Here is a 17,451-nt window from a genome sequence, read left to right on the forward strand (position 1 = left end):
TAGAACATTTCACTCTTTCTTTCTTAGAGCATTTCATTCTTTCTTTCTTAGAACATTTAACTCTTTCTTTCTTAGAGCATTTCATTCTTTCTTTCTTAGAACATTTCACTCTTTCTTTCTTAGAGCATTTCACTCTTTCTTTCTTAGAGCATTTCACTCTTTCTTTCTTAGAGCATTTCACTCTTTCTTTCTTAGAGCATTTCACTCTTTCTTTCTTAGAACATTTCACTCTTTCTTTCTGAGAACATTTCACTCTTTCTTACTTAGAACATTTCACTCTTTCTTTCTTAGAACATTTCACTCTTTCTTTCTTAGAGCATTTCACTCTTTCTTTCTGAGAGCATTTCACTCTTTCTTTCTTAGAACATTTCACTCTTTCTTTCTTAGAAGATTTCACTCTTTCTTTCTTAGAACATTTCACTCTTTCTTTCTTAGAACGTTTCACTCTTTCTTTCTGAGAGCGTTTCACTCTTTCTTTCTTAGAACATTTCACTCTTTCTTTCTTAGAACATTTCACTCTTTCTTTCTGAGAACATTTCATTCTTTCTCAGAACATTTCACTCTTTCTTTCTGAGAACATTTCACTCTTTCTTTCTTAGAACATTTCACTCTTTCTTTCTGAGAACATTTCACTCTTTCTTTCTTAGAGCATTTCACTCTTTCTTTCTGAGAGCATTTCACTCTTTCTTTCTTAGAACGTTTCACTCTTTCTTTATTAGAACATTTCACTCTTTCTTTCTTAGAGCGTTTCACTCTTTCTTTCTTAGAGCGTTTCACTCTTTCTTTCTTAGAGCATTTCATTCTTTCTTTCTTAGAACATTTCACTCTTTCTTTCTGAGAACATTTCACTCTTTCTTTCTTAGAACATTTCACTCTTTCTTTCTGAGAACATTTCACTCTTTCTTTCTGAGAACATTTCACTCTTTCTTTCTGAGAACATTTCACTCTTTCTTTCTTAGAACATTTCACTCTTTCTTTCTTAGAACATTTCACTCTTTCTTTCTGAGAACATTTCACTCTTTCTTACATAGAACATTTCACTCTTTCTTTCTTAGAGCATTTCACTCTTTCTTTCTTAGAGCATTTCACTCTTTCTTTATTAGAACATTTCACTCTTTCTTTCTTAGAACATTTCACTCTTTCTTTCTTAGAGCATTTCACTCTTTCTTTCTGAGAACATTTCACTCTTTCTTTCTTAGAACATTTCACTCTTTCTTTCTGAGAACATTTCACTCTTTCTTTCTTAGAACATTTCACTCTTTCTTTCTTAGAACATTTCACTCTTTCTGTCTTAGAGCATTTCACTCTTTCTTAGAACATTTCACTCTTTCTTTCTTAAAACATTTCACTCTTTCTTTCTTAGAGCATTTCACTCTTTCTTTATTAGAGCATTTCACTCTTTCTTTCTTAGAGCATTTCATTCTTTCTTTCTTAGAACATTTCACTCTTTCTTTCTTAGAGCATTTCATTCTTTCTTTCTTAGAACATTTCACTCTTTCTTTCTGAGAACATTTCACTCTTTCTTTCTGAGAACATTTCACTCTTTCTTTCTTAGAACATTTCACTCTTTCTTTCTTAGAGCATTTCACTCTTTCTTTCTTAGAACATTTCACTCTTTCTTTCTTAGAGCATTTCATTCTTTCTTTCTTAGAACATTTAACTCTTTCTTTCTTAGAGCATTTCATTCTTTCTTTCTTAGAACATTTCACTCTTTCTTTCTTAGAACATTTCACTCTTTCTTTCTTAGAGCATTTCACTCTTTCTTTCTTAGAGCATTTCACTCTTTCTTTCTTAGAACATTTTACTCTTTCTTTCTGAGAACATTTCACTCTTTCTTACTTAGAACATTTCACTCTTTCTTTCTTAGAGCATTTCACTCTTTCTTTCTTAGAGCATTTCACTCTTTCTTTCTTAGAAGATTTCACTCTTTCTTTCTTAGAACATTTCACTCTTTCTTTCTGAGAGCGCTTCACTCTTTCTTTCTTAGAACATTTCACTCTTTCTTTCTTAGAACATTTCACTCTTTCTTTCTGAGAACATTTCATTCTTTCTCAGAACATTTCACTCTTTCTTTATTAGAACATTTCACTCTTTCTTTCTGAGAACATTTCACTCTTTCTTTCTGAGAACATTTCACTCTTTCTTTCTTAGAGCATTTCACTCTTTCTTTCTGAGAGCATTTCACTCTTTCTTTCTGAGAGCATTTAACTCTTTCTTTCTTAGAACATTTCACTCTTTCTTTCTTAGAGCGTTTCACTCTTTATTTCTTAGAACGTTTCACTCTTTCTTTATTAGAGCGTTTCACTCTTTCTTTATTAGAGCGTTTCACTCTTTCTTTCTTAGAGCATTTCACTCTTTCTTTCTTAGAACATTTCATTCTTTCTTTCTTAGAACGTTTCACTCTTTCTTTCTTAGAGCGTTTCACTCTTTCTTTCTCAGAACATTTCACTCTTTCTTTATTAGAACATTTCACTCTTTCTTTCTGAGAACATTTCACTCTTTCTTTATTAGAACATTTCACTCTTTCTTTCTGAGAGCATTTAACTCTTTCTTTCTTAGAACGTTTCACTCTTTCTTTCTTAGAGCGTTTCACTCTTTCTTTCTTAGAACATTTCACTCTTTCTTTCTGAGAGCATTTCACTCTTTCTTTCTTAGAACGTTTCACTCTTTCTTTCTTAGAGCGTTTCACTCTTTCTTCCTTAGAACGTTTCACTCTTTCTTTCTTAGAGCGTTTCACTCTTTCTTTCTTAGAGCGTTTCACTCTTTCTTTCTTATTTCATTGTGGCTTTGACCAAATTACCGGAGGGCTCTCAGTCATAGCGACTCTGCCTTTCCTCTCCTAAAGTATCTGCACCTTGTGAAGATTTGAACCTGAAACCTCTGCAGCACCAAGCTTCTCTCACGCATCCTGAACCTTCTGGTCTGAGAGGACTTCCCTCTTTACTTTGAGAGTTAAGCATGAAAAAGATTCAGTCCCGAGTTTCGGCAGCTGACAGCTCCACCAGCCTGAGCAAACACTCTGTCTTAAATCCCGTGTCTGCGTCTTCAGTTTAATGACACTTATTTGCTGCAAACATCAGAGAACAGAACAGAAACAACTGAGTTTAATACAATACAGTGCAACATTTGCAGAGTTATTCTGAGCACAGGCAGGTCTGCAGAGCCAATATACCGAAGCTGACGGGAACTGATTCATATAAAACCTCAGCAGCTCCTCTTCAGATGGACCAAACTCATCATCCATGAATCCGTCATACAGGAGAGAAGACATTTTTTAATCTGACAGTTCAGCTCCTGGACAACATCTAAGCAGCATTTATAGAATAGAATAGAATAGAATAGAATAGAATAGAATAGAAAAATACTTTATTTATCCCCCAATGGTGGAAATTCAAATTCGTCAAGTAGATCAACATTTTTTTTAAAATATTTACAATGATTGAATTAACAAAAATAAAACAACAATAATAATACTACTACTAACTAAATAATAATAAATGACTAAATGGCAAAATAAACAAATAAATAAAAATCAATCAATCAATTTGAGAAGAACTCAGCAGTCACTGTTATAAAGCCTTCTGGCTGTGGGAACAAAGGCCCTCCTGAAGCTCTCAGTCCTGCAGCGCAGAGAGATGAGCCTCTCGCTGCAGCTGCTCCCCTGTCCTGCAGGATGCTGTGGAGAGGATGTTTATTATTCTCCATCACAGAATCTAACTTCCTCCTCATCCGTTTCTCCACCACAGCACTGAGAGGGTCCAGCCTTCTGCCTACAACAGAACCAGCCTTTTTCACCAGTTTGTCCAGGCGCCTACAGTTTCTGTCTGTAGTGCAACTCCCCCAGCAGACAGCAGCATAGAACAGTGCACTCTCAGTGATAGTGTGATAAAACATGCACATCATATCACTGCAGACATTGAAGGACCTGAGCGTCTCAGGAAAAAGAGACGGCTCTGGCCCCTCCTGTACACTGCGTCTATGTTGGCAGACCACTCCAGTTTATTATCCAGCACCACCCCCAGGTATCTGCAGGTCTGAACAGTCTCTATCTCCCCTCTATCAATGCAGACTGACTGGTATGGGGTTTTAGATCTCCTGAAGTCCACCACCAGCTCTTTGGTTTTGGGGGTGTTCAGGAGCAAACAGTTCTTTTTGCTCCAGTCAGTAAAGGCCTCCACAAGGTCCCTGTACTCCTTCTCCTGTCCACCGCGCACACATGCCACAACAGCCGTATCATCAGAATACTTCTGTATGTGGCAGGACTCTGAGTTGTACCTGAAGTCTGATGTGTACAGGGTGAAAAGAAAAGGAGCCAAAACAGTGCCCTGCGGAGCCCCAGAATGGCATTCCAGTGTTCCAGAAACACATTTCCCCATCCTGACATACTGTGGTCTGGCAGACAAATAGTCTATAATCCATGATGTCAGGGAGGGGGCCACACCCATACCGAGCAGCTTGTCTTTCAGTATGGGAGGCCGTATGGTGTTGAAGGCTCTGGAGAAGTCAAAGAACATGACTCTCACATATGAACCAGGCACATCCAGATAAGCATATGCCCGATGCAACATGTACAGAATCGCGTCTTCCACTCCTATGTGTTTCTGGTAGGCAAACTGGAGGGGGTCAAGAGCCTCAGCAACCTGCAATCTCATGCGACGAACAAGGAGTCTCTCCAAGGTCTTCATGATATGAGATGTCAGAGCCACCGGTCTGTAGTCATTCAGCTCCACCGGTTGCCCTAATTTGGGCACTGGTATGAGACAAGAAGTTTTCCACAGTACTGGGACTTTTTCCATCTGAATGCTCATATTGAAGAGCCTCTGAAGAGGGACTGCTAGTTGACCAGCACAGTCCCTCAGAAGCCTTGGACAGACTCCATCTGGGCCTGAAGCCCTCCCTGACTGAAGTCTCCTGAGCTCAGCTCCAACCTCCTCTATAGTTAGACACAGAGGTTGTAGCGGAGGGATGGCGACAGGAGTGATGTTGCTATCAACCATAGAGATGGGGGTGGGGGTGCAGCTGGACAGAGGAGGGCTAGTGGTGGGAGTTGCTGCAGAGGTGGAGGAGCAGCTGGACCGAGGAGGCCAGGCGGTGGAAGCTGCCGCAGAGGTGGAGGTGCAGCTGGGCTCTGGATGGCTGGTGGTGGAAGCTGCCGTAGAGGTAGAGGTGCAGCTGGGCTCTGGATGCCTGGTGGTGGAAGCTGCCGTAGAGGTAGAGGTGCAGCTGGGCTCTGGATGCCTGGTGGTGGAAGCTGCCACACAGGTGGAGGTGTAGGTTGGCTCAGGAGACCAGGCGATGGAAGTTGCTGCAGAGGTGGAGGTGCAGTCAGGCGGAGGAGGAGGCTTAGCGATGCGGGTTGCCATTGAGGTGAAAGTACAGCAGGGCAGTGGAAGCAGTATAGAGGAAGCAGCTGTAGTGGTGGGGGTGGAGGGAGCAGCAGCAGAGGAGGGAAAAGCCACACTGTCAAACCTGTTGTAATAATGGTTGAAAGTGTTGGCTCTGTCCACATCACCTTCTACACACTGAGGGTTCTTCAGTCTGTATCCAGTGATGGTCCTCATGCCCCTCCACACCTCCTTGGTGTTATTGTTCTCCAGCTGTCGCTCCACCTTTTTCTTGTACTCCACCTTAGCTCGACGTCTTTTTAAGCTCCTTTTGTACGCTCCTCCGCCTTTCTCTATCCCCATTCTGGAACGCCCTCTTTTTCTGCTTCAGGAGGTCTTTGATGTCACTGGTGATCCATGGTTTGTTATTTGGATAGCACCTTACAGTCCTGACTGGAATCACAGTGTCCCTACAGAAGTTAATGTAGTCTGTGATGGTGCTGACCCTCCTGTCCATGTCAATGTCCATTTCATCTTCCTCCAGCAGTACAGCCCAGTCTGTGACATCAAAGCAGTCTCTCAATGCATCACTCGCCTCTGGTGACCACTTCCTGAAAGATCTGGTAGTAACAGGAAGTCTTTGTACACACGGTCTGTATGTGGGTTGTAGATAGACCATGCTGTGATCAGATCTACCCAGTGGTGGAAGAGACACTGCCCTGTAAGCCTCCTTCACGTTAGCATAGAACAGATCTAATGTCCTTTCTCCACGTGTTGGACAGTCCACATACTGTACAAAGCCAGTCAGGCAGGAGGATAGAGAGACCTGGTTGAAATCTCCTGTGATTGCAATGAATGCATCAGGATGCTGGGTCTGTATCCTAGCAACGGCGTCATGGATGACGTCACACGCCGTTACAGGTGCCGCCCTCGGTGGAATGTAAACAACGATGACGACTGTGTATGGGAACTCTCTGGGCGCATAGAATGCACTGAAACCAACTGACAGCAGTTCGATGTCTGGACAACAAACCCTCTCCTTAACGGTCACATTGCGGGGGTTTATCTCTGATTAAAGAACAGTATAACACCCCCGCCTTTCCGCTTACCGCTCGTACTCAGGTCTCTATCCGCTCGTACGGCTGTGAAGCCGGGTATGTCCACACATGAGTCTGGTGTGTTGTGGTTCAGCCAGGACTCAGACAGACAGATCAACTGCTCTCCTTATACAGCTGTTGGTTCCGCACAAGCGCCTCTAACTCATCACACTTATTTGGCAGTGAGTTAGTGTTTCCCATGATCACCGAGGGCAGAAAAGGTTTGTACCTCCACCTCCTGTTGTGCCTCTTTGCCTTTAGTTTCGATCCAGCTCTGCATCCACGGTAGCCACAGCTTTTTAAGCTCGGTCGGAATTGGATGTTTAATTCCGCGTCCAATCCTTGACAGTGCCAACAGTTCTTCTCTTGTGTACACTGCTCTAGTAGTAGTGCACATTGTCAAAAAAATTATTATTCCATTTATCTACATTCAGTCACTCGGAAGTAATACAAGTCTCTGCTGTTATCAGATCAAATAGCTTTAATAGCGTTTTATTTTGAAAGGTACCACCGGAAGTGTCGGTCATTTATAACATCTCTAGCTTTACCCTTTTGTGTAGATACCCTTTGTGGCCACTAGAGAGCAGAAACGCCCTGCTGACAGCATAAAGGCTGAACCTGCAGACTGCAGCTGGCTGCCTTCATCATATGAACAAATACTTTGGAACAGATAGATTTCACTCCATTTCAGACACAACGGGACAACAATGCTGTCAGTAAAACATTCAAACTGACAAAGTACAACAATCTTTACCAGAAGTTTCATCCTTAAAGGTTTTTACCAGTTACTGTGCAGGTTTGAAACTGCTCCTATTTTCCATCTTTTCATTGTAGTAAGCTCTGTTCCCTCAGACAGAAAGCCCATGCTCTGATCTATCTATCTATCTATCTATCTATCTATCTATCCTGAGTAATGATAAGAAATGTAGGCTGTGGTAAATCTCCAGCATTCATAATCTTAACTAAATATGACTATGAAATATGAATAGAACCTGGTAAGGTCTATTCGGGGGTACTGGAGAGGAGGATCCGCCGTATAGTCGGATCTCGGATTCAGGAGGTGCAGTGTGGTTTTCGTCCTGGCCGTGGAACAGTGGACCAGCTCTATACCCTCGGCAGGATCCTGGAGGGTGCATGGGAGTTCGCCCAACCGGTCTACATGTGTTTTGTGGACTTGGAGAAGGCGTTCGACCGTGTCCCTCGGGGACTCTTGTGGGGGGTGCTCCGGGAGTATGGAGTGCCGGACTCCTTGATATGGGCTGTTCGGTCTCTGTATGACCGGTGTCAGAGTTTGGTCCGCATCGCCGGCAGTAAGTCGGACATGTTTCCTGTGAGGGTTGGACTCCGTCAGGGCTGCCCTTTGTCACCGATTCTGTTCATAATTTTTATGGACAGAATTTCTAGGTGCAGCCAGGGCGTTGGGGGGGTCCGGTTTGGCGACCTCAGAATCTGAGACCATGGTCCTCAGCCGGAAAAGGGTGGAATGCTCTCTCTGGGTTGGGAATGAGATCCTTCCCCAAGTGGAGGAGTTCAAGTATCTCGGGGTCTTGTTCACGAGTGAGGGACGAATGGAACAGGAGATTGACAGACGGATCGGTGCGGCGTCTGCAGTGATGCGGGCTCTGCACCGGCCCGTCGTGGTGAAGAAGGAGCTGAGGCAGAAGGCGAAGCTCTCGATTTACCGGTCAATCTATGTTCCTACCCTCACCTGTGGTCACGAGCTGTGGGTAGTGACCGAAAGAACGAGATCGCGAATACAAGCGGCCGAAATGAGTTTCCTCCGCAGGGTGTCTGGGCTCTCCCTTAGAGATAGGGTGAGAAGCTCGGTCATCCGGGAGGGGCTCGGAGTAGAACCGCTGCTCCTCCGCATCGAGAGGAGTCAGATGAGGTGGCTCGGGCATCTGGTTAGGATGCCTCCTGGACGCCTCCCCGGTGAGGTGTTCCGGGCCCGTCCCACTGGGAGGAGAACCCGGGTAAGACCCAGGACATGTTGGAGAGACTATGTTTCTCGGCTGGCCTGGGAACGCCTCGGGGTCCCCCCAGAAGAGCTGGAGGAAGTGGCCGGGGACAGGGACGTCTGGGTCTCTCTGCTCAAGCTGCTGCCCCCGCGACCCGATCCCCGGAGCAGCGGAAGATGATGGATGGATGTTTTGTTTTTACTTGGAGTCCATTTAGAAGACATGAATTTTGAATCTAGTTTTCCTTTTCCTGCCTCAGCTCATGTCCCACACTCCAGATTCGCTCAGATCCACAAGGACAGCTCGCCTTCTCTGAAGACATTTTTTAATCTGACAGCTCTGTTCATGGACAACATCGAAGCAGTTTTGTGGGGCTCAGAAAAAGTTGGACAGCCACTTTAACTGCAACATTTTATTTAGTTCAAACACACATTACAACTCTGTGACAATGATCGATCATACAAACTGTAAGTGACACAATGCACAAGAATGGCACTAATGACGTACAAGTTTGACTGGACACACACGAAGCAAGAGAAAGAAGCGTAAAAGTGTTCAGTGCTGAGCTTTCAGAGAGCTTTCCAGGACGTAGACGGGTCTGGAGGATCCACTCAACACTTGAAACATCAAACCGTCGTAGTTTTAAGCTTCTGGCTCAGAATAATGATTCACAACAACTTCCAAAAACAAAATCTAAAGCAACATTTCCACAAGAATTACTTAGTAATGACGAGTAGAAACGCAGTAGTTAAGCAGTAGTATTATGCATGTATAGTACATATGTGAAATGTAACCTAGTTCAGATGGAGTGGCGACCGGACCTCAAAGCATCTGAGACGGCAAACAAGACTTCAGGTGCTGGAACCACAAGGCCACGATGACCAATCGTTTCACAACTGTCCAAACAGCCTTTTTACACATTCATTGAGTATTTAAACATTTGTTCAATTTGATACACGGTGCCGCCAAAACACTGCCAGCACATTACTTTCTGTTCCTGCAGAAACAAACACAAGATGCTGTTCGACAGCAATTAAAAACCAGGATTCAGATATTTAAAAAGGATGAAATCTGCTTGTGATATGTGATGTTATCACTGTCTGATACTGAAAGAATTCATGATAAAGATAATTCTGTGATCTTTATATCAAACAAGTTCAAACGCTCAAAATATGACAAAAAACTTTAAATCAATAACTTTTATTCAATCAGCTGATATTAAATAAAAATAAACCAATATTTCATTGTTTTAAAATCTGGTCTCATAACAGTTAAAGGTGATAACATCAGATTTTAAGGGTTCTATTATCTAAAAAGTCTGATCATAAACATATTCTGAGTTTATGTAAAAATTTTAAAGTGGGAAAAAATGTTTTGTTTTGGGGAAATGAACCAAAATCTGTTAAAATCATCTTAAAATGAGCGTAAATGAGTTCAGCTCAGTTCAAACTAAAGGGATGATAGATTTGTAACCTGAAAGGTTAATGAGTGTAAACTGAAGTGTTCCAGAACCAGAACCAGAACTGGTTTGACGACACCGTGTACATCCTGAATAAAGTGTAAAACTTTGGGTTCAGTGAGGTCGACCGCCCATCTGTTCAGTAAACATTCTCTACAGTCATCAATCACAAAGAGTGGATTTAAAAAACCTTTTTCAAGTCAAATATTCAGAAAAACATGAACGAAGAGAAGCTGATACGATGAAATGAGCAGAGAACGGCTCACAGCTGGATGAAATGAGCAGAGAACGGCTCACATCTGGATGAATGAGCAGAGAACGGCTCACAGCTGGATGAAATGAGCAGAGAACGGCTCACAGCTGGATGAAATGAGCAGAGAACGGCTCACATCTGGATGAAATGAGCAGAGAACGGCTCACATCTGGATGAATGAGCAGAGAACGGCTCACAGCTGGATGAAATGAGCAGAGAACGGCTCACAGCTGGATGAAATGAGCAGAGAACGGCTCACATCTGGATGAATGAGCAGAGAACGGCTCACAGCTGGATGAAATGAGCAGAGAACGGCTCACAGCTGGATGAATGAGCAGAGAACGGCTCACAGCTGGATGAAATGAGCAGAGAACGGCTCACAGCTGGATGAAATGAGCAGAGAACGGCTCACATCTGGATGAATGAGCAGAGAACGGCTCACAGCTGGATGAAATGAGCAGAGAACAGCTCACAGCTGGATGAAATGAGCAGAGAACGGCTCACATCTGGATGAATGAGCAGAGAACGGCTCACAGCTGGATGAAATGAGTCGGATATTGTCATCAAACGGCCGACGGAGCCCAAAGCAACCAGGAAGTAAACTTTTTATTCTGTTTCATCAGCATGGAAACGTCTCCAAATGTCCCAAATTGAGTAGATGTTACATTAAAAGCAGACACGGTGCTCCGAGTCTCAGAGTTACTCTGACTGTCTTCAGGATGTGGTATCGAGCACCTGAGAAACAAAGTGAATCTGTGTGTACGGTGGCTCTGAGCGGTCATACCAAACTCTCCAGAGGACTTTTGGCTCTTCGAAGGAAATGCAGAAAATGTGGAAGATGTGACAGTGTGGGACAGACTTGGCGAGCAAAGGTTCCTTCAGAAGTCAGAGTTTGGAGAACCAGAGTTCTGATGGGGAAGTAACGGGTAAAACAACTCAAACCTCCCAGTCTGCACGGGACGGGAGCTAACTGCTAGCTGCTAACTGCTAGCTCCCAGAGTGCTGGGCTAGGTACACGCTGTGGCACTCTGTGAGGCGACCGAAACTCGAGCAGATGATTTCACTCTGATGGCTGCTGGGTTAGCCAGCTTCTGTCTCACTTTGCTTCTGCTGTGTGCCACCAACGCTGGGAGCACTGAGCTAGCCAGCAGCTCGGACTCCTACTGTGCTAGTCCTGGAGTCATGCACTCCTAGGGCGAGCAGCTCCTAGTTAGCTGAAAGTAAACACATTACCAACGTGATTCTGCAAACCACCTTTTAGAATTTGGCTACATTTCTGCCTTTGTCACTGGGCTTTATTGAACATACAGTCATAACTGGGGCTGCAGTGCAGGTTATACCCACAGATCCACTGTGAAAACCCTAGGAAGTGCCATGAGCCCCTCTGCCTCTGACGGGTCAGGAGTTGCCTTCGTTGGTTTGGTTGAAGCACTGATGATATGTGATGAGCTGGAAATACTGCTGCCTTTTGGGTCGGCTAACATCCGAACGCTTTCTATGACTGAACAGAGTCGGCTGCTGGCAGGTGTGGACAGATTATCACATTCATAAGAAGACGTAGAGTCTAAACAGATCAATTTTTAGATGGTTTATAACTGCTGGAGTTAGACTTGAATCCATCTGTGAGCTCTCCATCCAGTCCAACAGCTCCTGACTGATGGTCTGAGTTGTTTTAGATGGAGGAAACTCCCTGATTCTCCAAACTGAGATCATTCCGACTGACGTTTCACTTTAATCCTTTAATGTCAAACTTATTCATCTTCAAAACATCCCCACGTGTAACATTTCCCTCATCGTAAGAGCTAAAAAGGTGTGAACGCCGCATTCTAGTGGAAATCTAGGTCCATGAAGCAGATTGTTGAAACTCTAAGTTTGGCCTGGAACTAAAGATTTGCTCAGATAAGTTACAGATCTGTGATATTTAGGTTTAACTTGGGCTCCTGGAGGGCTTGGACCGGCCCTACAGATATGTTTGAGCTGTTCCCACCAGCAGCAGCATGAAGGGAAACTGCTGGGCTCGAGCTGTCATATATGACCCGTGTCTCTGCTGGATTGTTGCAGCTGATCTGAAGTGAACCTTGGGGCTGAGGCTGCCATCGCAGCGCAGGATGAGCGTGGAGCCTCCGTTAGTCCTTCACAGTCAGAAGCAGCAGCAGGAACTCTTCCCTTCTTGTTCGGCAGCTCCGAGGCCTCAGTGCAAATACAAACTACAGCTTTACAAGCAAAGTCTCCAGCGTTGGAACACGCCGAGCGGCAGCAGAGGCGCTCCTTCCCTCCGCCGGCCTGGTCGTGCAGACCCAGCAAACCGTCAGAGAACTGATTCCATTCAAAAAGTTCATGTGCTGTCTGAATTCTGGAAGGTGTTAAAAATGTGGAGATATTTTCCATCACCGATGTGTTTCTGCCTCGATGAGCAGGCGGTGAAAACCTTATGATGACTCATCAAACAAATCTGTAGAAACCTTGAATTCAGGTTGGAGTCGGTTCTTGGTGGTTTGTGGAGTGTTTGCCGGGTGGTTCCTGTGAGCGGCCCCGTGCAGCGGTCCTGGCAGGTCATCGGCACGGCGTGCTACATCCGGTGTTCAGTACGTATGGCAGTGTGGAGCACAGAGCCGGGACCGCTGCACCCTGCGGAGCGATGCAAACAGAGGAAGAGGCCCGTGTGCTTGCTGGTTTTTCAGCGACTCCTGAGATTAAAAAACATAAATAAAATGACAAACTGCTGACTCAGTCCCACCAACTCGCGTGTGGACGGTGTAGACGTCCGATCACTGCACAGAGCGGGTCAACGCTCCTCTGAGCCCACGTTGGCATGAGTCAGTCCGGTTCAGGGTTGTGGTTGAACATGTTGGGCAGTCAGTAAAGGCTCCTTAAGGCAAAACTCCATCCCATGCTTTAACACCAATTCAAATAAAAGACTGGATGATAGTGTCTTCTCTTGTTGAGACTTTCTGCGGTTGGTTTGGATACTGATGATGAAGCGGGTCTTCTGCACAGAATGGATGCCTGAAGCACAGGAGGTTGGGCGTGGTCACAGCCTGCAAGACAACGAGAAGGGTTCAGAGAGCTCCACATTAACCCGAGTCACACCAAAGAAAGTAAGTCGGAACCACAGGTTTTACGATCCGACCGGTTGTAAGTAAAGTGTTCCAGACCTGGCGTGGCGTCTCATTATGTCTTGCTGGCGTTCTCGTAGATGACGTCTGAGGTGATGGTCTGCTGCTTCTTCTTCTGCCACATTAACAGGATGCACTGATGGATGAAGACGTACTGCTCCTGCACACAACATCAAACTGTGAGCCGCTGATGCTCAGCCTCACCCTGTCAACACCTACATGTAAGTCCTCCAACAGCAGAGGTGTCAAGTAACAAAGTACAAATACTTCGTTACTGTACTTAAGTACACTTTTTAGGTATCTGTACTTTACTCCATTACTTATTTTTCTGCCTACTTCTGACTTCTACTCATTACATTTTCACACAAGTATCTGTACTTTCTATTCCTTACATTTTTTGTTTTTGTTTTTAATGAATACCTCACGACCTACCTCTTGAATACTACCTCACGTGTAATTGAATTCCAATAAAGTTTGAGAAAGAACATGCTCCTTGAGTGACTTTGTCTTTGACAGTAATGGTTTTATGATTGTTGTCTTGGGCCACATGTGGAACTATTCAGTTTTCAAATTAAGCTTGCAATTCATATAGTGGCATCTACCTTTTTGTGTGTGTGTTTTTTTTTTTTATTAAAAAAACATTTTTATTTAAAGGTTACTTTATACTTTTATACTTTAAGTAGGTTTTGGAGCACATACTTTTTCACTTTTACTTGAGTAAAGAGGTCAAGTTGATACTTCAACTTTTACCAGAGTGTTTTTAAACTGCAGTATCTATACTTCTACTTAAGTAAGAAATGTGTGTACTTTTGACACCACTGTCCAACAGAAACTCCTTCTTCCTGTTCCTGGGAGCACATATCAGGGTGTCTGAGGTGTAAAACTCCTTCTTCCTGTTCCTGGGAGCACATATCAGGGTGTCTGAGGTGTAAAACTCCTTCTTCCTGTTCCTGGGAGCACATATCAGGGTGTCTGAGGTGTATAAACCCCTTCTTCCTGTTCCTGGGAGCACATATCAGGGTGTCTGAGGTGTAAAACTCCTTCTTCCTGTTCCTGGGAGCACATATCAGGGTGTCTGAGGTGTATAAACCCCTTCTTCCTGAGCCGTTCTGATTTTCATTTCTAAAGTACGTCCTTAAGTTGGCTCCGCCTCCTCTGTTAAGCTGAGAGTAACTCTGAAGCTAAATGTTTTTTAATTAAAAGATTGACAGTTTGGTTTGTTAAAAACTTAATTAACTGTGACAACAAATAAACTGTCACATTACAACAAATGTCTGACCAAATGATGCTCGATTACTTCAACAGTTTTACAGCAAACTGAATGAAAATGTGGATCTGAAACTCTCAGAGTTCTGCTTCCAGAACCAGCTGAGACCCGGTGAAGGTGCTTGTGTGGACAACTCTGACCTCGGTCTGGACCATGGACACTCGGTGGGATCTCATCTCGGACACCATGCCCAGGATGTCGATGAACTCGTGCTCTCTGATGTGCTGCATGAGGCGATCCAGAGCGATGAAGGTCCCGGTTCTGCCGACACCAGCACTGAAACGGAGACCCAGAAAACGTCTGTTAACCACGCGCTCGGTAATGGTCATGGACATCAAGTCATCCGGCTGAGACTGACAGGAGTCCACTTCCTGCTGAGTTTGACTCACAGAGAATCAACAGGTCCAACACCTCTCTTCATGTTTTCCCGTTTATTTTATTTTCAACTGTAGGAACTGACGTGTCTGACATGAAACAGCTAAAACATCTACTGGCCTGCACATCTGTCCACGTTTTCTGTAACAACAGGGCCTCGGGAGGCCCCTCCCTCTTCCGAAGCCACAGTCTGCTCTGATTGGTCAGCTACAGTGGCCTGATCAAGCCCCGCCCACCTATATGTATTAAGTCTACCGACATTTTACACCCAGTGTTGCCAATTAGTGACTTTTGGCCATCTCTGGCGACAAAAAAAATAATCTAGCGACTTAGCGACTTTCGGGCTCAATCTGGCTGAATCTAGCGACAATTTAATTTGTTTTGTGAGTGACAAATCAGTTGCCCCGCGACACCATACAAGCCGAGACAGAAGCACTGCAGGACGGCGGCAACCCGGCATACCGTCATTTCCTGTCAAAACGGCAGTTTCAAGCTAGCTACAACGAGGGTAGGTTCACTTCCTGTTTTCAAAACAAAAGCACATTTTTATCGTAATGGCTTTCCCTATGATAAAAGGCAACGGGTATTTTATTTTGTCAAAATAACCGGAAGAGCATTGCTCACTGCGGCTAGCTTTAGTAGCGCCGAATTCGTCGGAACAAAATTGTAAATAGCCGGTATTTTGTCAGGTTTTTAACACGTTGGGGATCTAAACGACTACTTTCTGGCCTGGAAAGTTTCAAATGTTGCTAAAGTTTACAGAGTTTAGAGCTGAAATCAGCTTCAGGCCGGCTGATTTCGGCTCGGGTAGGAGCGAAAATATATAATATGGGCGTGGTTACGTCACTTATGAGCCAATAGCGACTTCTTGTGATTTTTTTTTTGGCAACACTGTTTACACCCTGACTGAGTCATGACGGCAGCAGCTTGTTCCTTTATGGGCGTAACTTCACAAACTGCTCAGGAAAAGACGACGAGAATCCCTCAGCTATGATGTGGCTCTGTGGTCAACATGAAGCACATTAAGTCCTTCAGCTAATACGTTCTCATGACATCATTGATCAGTTATAAAATATGATAGCATCACAAAGACTCGTAATTCCTTCAAGGAGTGAGAGACGTCTGGACTTTTATCAAAATGAGCCACAGTCAGTCGACTGGATGAAAAAGATTTAACCCTAAACCTAAACATCCACAGTTGGGACATCACTCACAGACTCAGCCTATGCAGAGTCTCAGCAGCAGTGACCTCTACTGGCAGAAACTGAAAACTGCAGTTGGATTAAAATGAAACTGCCATAATCTCAAATAAATACAAATATATATATATATATAAATGAATTTTTATGGTAATAAATGCTGCTGAGATTCATTTTAAAAACTAACTTATGTAAAACTAATCGTATAAAATGTGAAAGCTTTCATTTGAAACTGAATTCATTACAGTAACTTAAATAATGAAGCTGGTGAAATCAAACTACAATAAAGACATAAATACAGATGTGACCAAAGAAAGACAAATTAAAAATTTTTATGGAAATGTGTGAAATGAAAAAATAAATGAAGCATGAACACAAAGTTCTGTTTTTTTTAAACTGGGATGACATCATCGCCGCGCCGCTGCAGCACAGCTTCTTCACTCCGTGCTCTGTGATGGTCAGCTAACTTCACACCGAGTTTGCTGCTGCTAGTTCTGTGCAATTTGGAAATACGCAATCACGAACCATGTTACCAGCAGCAGTAACAAAGATGCTGCTGCTGCGGCGCGCATCAATGACGTCATCCAAGTAGATGCGTGAGTAGAAAGCCCCGATAAGCCCCCCCGATAGCCCCCAATAACAACAACACGGCAGCTCTGAGCTAACAGTGCAATAGTACGCGTTCATTCATTCATTCATTGGTCTTAAAGTATTGGTCAAATAAAGACAGATAAAGCCTTATTTAGTGGCTGTATTGTCTCTGTTCTCTCTCGTTATATGAATATACGCCGATCTCCAGTGATCTAAATATCTTCCGAAGGACGCCGACTTTCACCAAACTGTTATCGGTGAGTAGATGAACGGATTTTATGCCAGAAATAAGGTCCAGGTTTAAAAATACAAACTTCCCCTTTAAATCAAAGTTTAGAATTAAAGCAGAAACAATCCTTTCTTTTACAATTTATTCGATTATATTTCCATAAATTGATTTTTGGAATACATTTCAGAAGCATCATTGAAACTTATGGCAGTTTCAGTCTTCCATACCTAACTGCGGTGGAGACCATGTAAATAAAGTGGAAGTTATGTGTGATGATTCTCATCTTCATGTGATGGAAACACAGACTTTTGTCACATCGTGACCCTCCTTCAGCTGTTTCCAGCTGTTTCCAGGTTTTTCCAGGCGACTTGATGCTTTACTGACCTGCAGTGGACGATGACGGGGTCTTTGGTCCTGTTGGCCTGCTGACGGACGATGTGGACGAACTGAAGGATGCTCTCGATGGCGTTGACCGTGGGGACGCCGTGGTCCGGCCAGGAGGTGTAGTTCAGATGGAAGACGTCCTGAGTCTCGTCGGCCTGTGACAACGACAACGATTGGTGTTAAGCGAGCGCGCCGCCTG

The 17,451-nt window shown here is 43.9% G+C and overlaps 1 protein-coding gene across 3 annotated transcripts in view; it reads right to left on the reverse strand.

The window, feature by feature from the left end:
• Positions 1-8,776: 8,776 nt before the first annotated feature.
• The window catches only part of ptpro (protein tyrosine phosphatase receptor type O), a 65,701-nt gene continuing 57,026 nt past the window's right edge, over positions 8,777-17,451 (reverse strand). For all 3 annotated transcript variants that reach the window (XM_075472358.1, XM_075472357.1, XM_075472356.1), the window contains 4 exons: positions 17,253-17,407; positions 14,615-14,750; positions 13,247-13,367; positions 8,777-13,129 (listed from right to left, as the gene is read on the reverse strand). In XM_075472358.1, the coding sequence (XP_075328473.1) occupies positions 13,263-13,367; positions 14,615-14,750; positions 17,253-17,407 (396 nt within the window). In that variant the 3' untranslated portion in view covers positions 8,777-13,129; positions 13,247-13,262. The remainder of the gene's footprint in view (positions 13,130-13,246; positions 13,368-14,614; positions 14,751-17,252; positions 17,408-17,451) is intronic.

The sequence above is a fragment of the Odontesthes bonariensis genome, chromosome 8 (genome assembly GCF_027942865.1).
Source record: "Odontesthes bonariensis isolate fOdoBon6 chromosome 8, fOdoBon6.hap1, whole genome shotgun sequence".
Classification (NCBI taxonomy): Eukaryota; Metazoa; Chordata; class Actinopteri; order Atheriniformes; family Atherinopsidae; genus Odontesthes; species Odontesthes bonariensis.